Below are 4,286 nucleotides of genomic sequence, written 5' to 3' on the forward strand. Positions count from 1 at the left end.
TTTCTCAAAAACTCTGGTCCCACTTTACAAAGGGTCTCTCCCTATGGTACGGATTAAATGGGCAAATAGCTCAAGGATAGAAACAACATTGCATGTTTTGTTCTTAAGGACACGCACATATCGTTAGCCCAATATGGACCTGAGGAAACAAATCAGGGCAAGCATATGAATGGAGCAGTGGGTTTGGTATCCCCTCTGTGTTGTTAACTCAGCATAGCACAAGGCAACACTGTGGAACTAACAGCACATAGCAGTGTGCCAACTGTATGACCAGTGAGAGTGAGGTGTTACATATGCACACACATGATATAACATGGAGATTCATGCTACAGGTCTTGGGCTTTAGGGTGGCCGACGGCATTTGCTATGAGGTCCATCCCAAAAAAGTTAAATGCTTATGGAGGCATTGGAAGTGGGCAGATAAGCAAATATAGTGGAAATATAGCTGCTGTAGCTGCTTTTCATGACTAATGCAACTTTAACACACTCCATTAGACTCAATACATCACACATCTTTAATGCTTATATGATGTGTTGATAGTTTAATTTTAAACTTAAATGGTTTTAAATATGTCACTAATGCAAGAAAATAAATGTATTGCTTTAACATTATTTTAATAATAATACAAAAGTAATATACCACATACAAAGCAATGACTCACCAGCTTGAACAACAAGTTCTAGGCATTATGGTGGCCCGCAAATATTTTTGGACTTTCGATTTGCTGTCTCTGAAAACTATGTACAAGAATAAACTGCTTTATCTAGATATTTACAGAGTAGGACATATTATTAGAAATAGCATACCACAAATATGCAGCAGTTTGGCAGTGACCAACATTACAATGAGCCAAATGCACAGTCACGAAACTTAACCTTTACCACTGTTTGCATGAAACAGAAAACATTTTTCTGGATGAATGGATGAATGAGTAACTTGGACATAAATTCTGTGACGCCGAATTGATGGGAAGTAATGGACCCATAAAATAGCCATAACAACATACTTCCAACATCCCGACACCAAACTGCATCAGTTGTGTAGGGAACCTTAATGGTCAAGATAACAGACAAACATCAGATTACAGTTTAAAGAAATAATACTGTTGCAGTGCAGTTCTGAGGCTCAAGTATACAGAAGGCAAAACAATCACAGAAAACAGGCAAAAACAGGACATACAAAAACGCAACTGATTCATGCATTTACACCCAAATCACACAGGACACTAGGCCTAGTCAGGGCAGGGGCTAAAACATCACACAGCACTTAGATCAAAGTTCTATGAACTAGGGGAAAATTGCAGATATTTTAGAAGACTGAGAATATAGCCAGCTATCTCTCATTGTGTTGTAAAAATTATTTGTAAAAATGTTCTTTACTATTTTCTTTACCATGGACAAGAATGTCCGATGAATACATTTTAAACCATGTGCATTTATGTTAATATCAATTTCCCTATCAAGTAATGTGAGGGCCTTGTCAATGGAAATATTGATGTGCTGGATACCAACCCTTAACAGAATGTGTTGGAGATAAGTTGAGTGCTACTTTAGTTGTGCTTTGTGAATAGGCTACCTAGCTAAGCTTTAGAGGTCTGAGAGCAGTACAGATAAAGTTGTACCAGAGAGTCGCAGAGCACAATTCTAATCACCATTTAGGAAATGTGGCATTTATGCAATACTTGGTCACACTGGGAGGGAGTTACCACAGAGAGGACATGCTGCTTCCTCTATAAAAGACATGTATGAAATATATAACAGCACTGAATGCTGACAGTGGTCACAGAGAATGACCAGCAAGAATTGTGTTATTTCCCTGAAAGATTAGAGCCTTACTCTAGGGTGTCTACTGGAGAGCTGAACTGGGAGCGGTGGCTGTTTTACAGCAGCCCAGAGGTCACTGGGGATGGTGTGGGGTTGAGGGGGGGTGTGGGGGGGGGGTGACTGACCCCTAACACTGCAGCTTGCGAATGCTGCGCGAGATCCTCTTGAACTCACGCTGACCGCGCTGCCAGCGCTTGAGCGAGGTGATGACCAGGTTGCCGTCCAGCTTCTGCCCCATGACCAGGTATGCAGCATTGATGTCGCTCATCTCGTTGCAGATACATTGCAGGCCATCCTTCAGCCACAAGACCGTCTTCTTCAGATCGCGCTCCGTCACACCGTTCATCTTGTAGATGGTCTTGCTTTTGGTCTCTGGCACAATTTTGGTGTCACCATTCATGTATGAGATCTCTTTGACCTTGATCTTCAAGGCTACAATGAGGAAAACAGGTGAGAATTCATGTTATTGTTATGGCAAACGGTGAAAATAACTGAATGGGGCACAATCACATGCTATACAGCGCAAGGAACAATTGAGCAGGCAAAGATAGGTCTTACTATTTCGGAATGATCAGAATGATTGTCTTTTCATCATCTACCTGTGTCAGAACTTTTGCAGGGGTTGACAAGCTGAAACACTTCATAGCACAGAATAATAAAAAAAAACAGCCTGTCCTGAATCATGGTGTTTGAGAGAAATGTTTTAATTATTTTCAAGCTCTCATCTTTATAATAACTAAGCAAAGCCCTGAAAACCACTCTTATTATGGCCACAATGTGTTGATTTGTTTCACATCTTTGGGCCTTAAATGCCAATCCTGCAGCCTTCATCTTACTGAAGGAGGGGACTCTAGGGGCAATTATTCAACCTAATGACAAGGACCCCCAGTTGATCTGGGCCCTTCATTTTATCTGACAAATATGTTTTATCTCCTTGAGTGACACCCTTCCATCCCTCATGTACATTTCCATTGTTGGAATGTGGAAATATCAATATAATTTACTGGAAAAACATTTGAGACAGCTTGATTTGAAGCTCTTCTTCAAAGGCCAAAGCCTTGCTTGAATGCTGTTGACACATTGCTTTATGGTATTTATCTATCTATATTAGCCTATGTCAAAACTCAAAACTTACCAAAGTCATTCTTGCAAAGGTTGTCCACGATTTCGTTATCATTCTCTGTTTTCTCTTTGCAGGCATCACAGACTCTAGGCACTGAAACAGCAGAACAGTGTTAAATACATTACACCATAGTTTAGTTGAACAGGTGGACAACATATTGTTGGATGTTTTGGCATCATTTCACATTCTATGGTAAACTCATGTTTTCAACTTCAAAGAATAGAGCACCTCTGATGAAATCATAGTATAGATGGACCTTACATCTGATCTCGTGCTAAAAGAAATAAGTAGCTTATAAGTAGTTTGGTGTCGGGATGTTGGAAGAATTACTGCTTTTCATGAGGCCAATGCTATAATTAACATTAAGAGAGTATGTAGTCTACCTTCTTGAGTGACTGCCGTCATCAAATGATCTGCACTTGCTGGAGGTATGCACAGATCGTTATCGAGAGGGAAGCGCTCGCAGTCTAGCATGTCTGGCCATGGGAACCCGAAAGCAGCCATTACCGGAGCGCAGCCCTGTTTCACGCTCTCGCACAGTGACTTGCATGGTTGAATGGGCTCGTCCAAATCATCCAAACACACTGGAGCGAACAGAGAGCAAAGAAACTTCCTCGTATCCGGATGGCACTGCTTTTGTACTAGGGGAATCCAAGAGCCTGCTTGTTGCAGGACCTCATTCATGGTTTCGTGTCCCAGAAGATTCGGGAGCCGCATCTCCGTGTACTCAATGTCATGGCACAGTAGCAGGTTCGCAGGTATGGGTTTGCAGTTGCTCTTCTTTTGAAACAGCTCGGGCTGACCGAAAGCATATATCCCGTGAATTGCTTCCATATAGGCGGGTAATGTCAAAGCCCAGATCAATGGCAGCATTATGTTCTTCATTGTTAAATGTTATTATCAATTATACAAGCTGTTGTCCTTGTTTAAGTTGTCCTTGTTTTATTGTTAGATGAACAGTCCGACTCATTGAGAATGGATTGTTTGAGTTTTTAACCTGTGGTTTTCTCTAAGGAGAATCAGGGCGGAGTCGAGAGAGAACCACATCATTGGTCATGTTGGGTCTGGTTTCATCCCGAGGTATCAGGTAAACCCAACTTCAGAACTATTTAGTTAAATATCTAGAATAATTGCCAGTTCCAGCCTACTTTGTTTAATTGCAAATAAGGTCAAGTAGCCTACCTCAAACTCAGCCCTTACAAAAGATTGTAGTTTTCTGAGTATTATAACTGTAGTTTCTGAGGAATTATTTGTAGTTCATGTGCAGGAAATGCAATGTTTTGGACATGAAAAACGGCATTGCACTAGAGCCTATTTCATTGTACTTTAACTTTACTGC

At 41.0% G+C, this 4,286-nt stretch overlaps 1 protein-coding gene across 1 annotated transcript; it reads right to left on the reverse strand.

Moving 5' to 3' along the window:
- Positions 1-598: 598 nt before the first annotated feature.
- sfrp2 (secreted frizzled-related protein 2) lies at positions 599-3,932 on the reverse strand. The gene is made up of 3 exons (XM_042103940.1): positions 3,331-3,932; positions 2,960-3,040; positions 599-2,256 (listed from the first exon to the last, which is right to left on the reverse strand). Exons 1-3 carry the CDS (start codon positions 3,830-3,832, stop codon positions 1,952-1,954), a joined length of 888 nt encoding a protein of 295 aa, XP_041959874.1. The 5' UTR covers positions 3,833-3,932; the 3' UTR covers positions 599-1,951.
- Positions 3,933-4,286: the final 354 nt, after the last annotated feature.

The sequence above is a fragment of the Alosa sapidissima genome, chromosome 1 (assembly GCF_018492685.1).
Source record: "Alosa sapidissima isolate fAloSap1 chromosome 1, fAloSap1.pri, whole genome shotgun sequence".
Taxonomy (NCBI): domain Eukaryota; kingdom Metazoa; phylum Chordata; class Actinopteri; order Clupeiformes; family Clupeidae; genus Alosa; species Alosa sapidissima.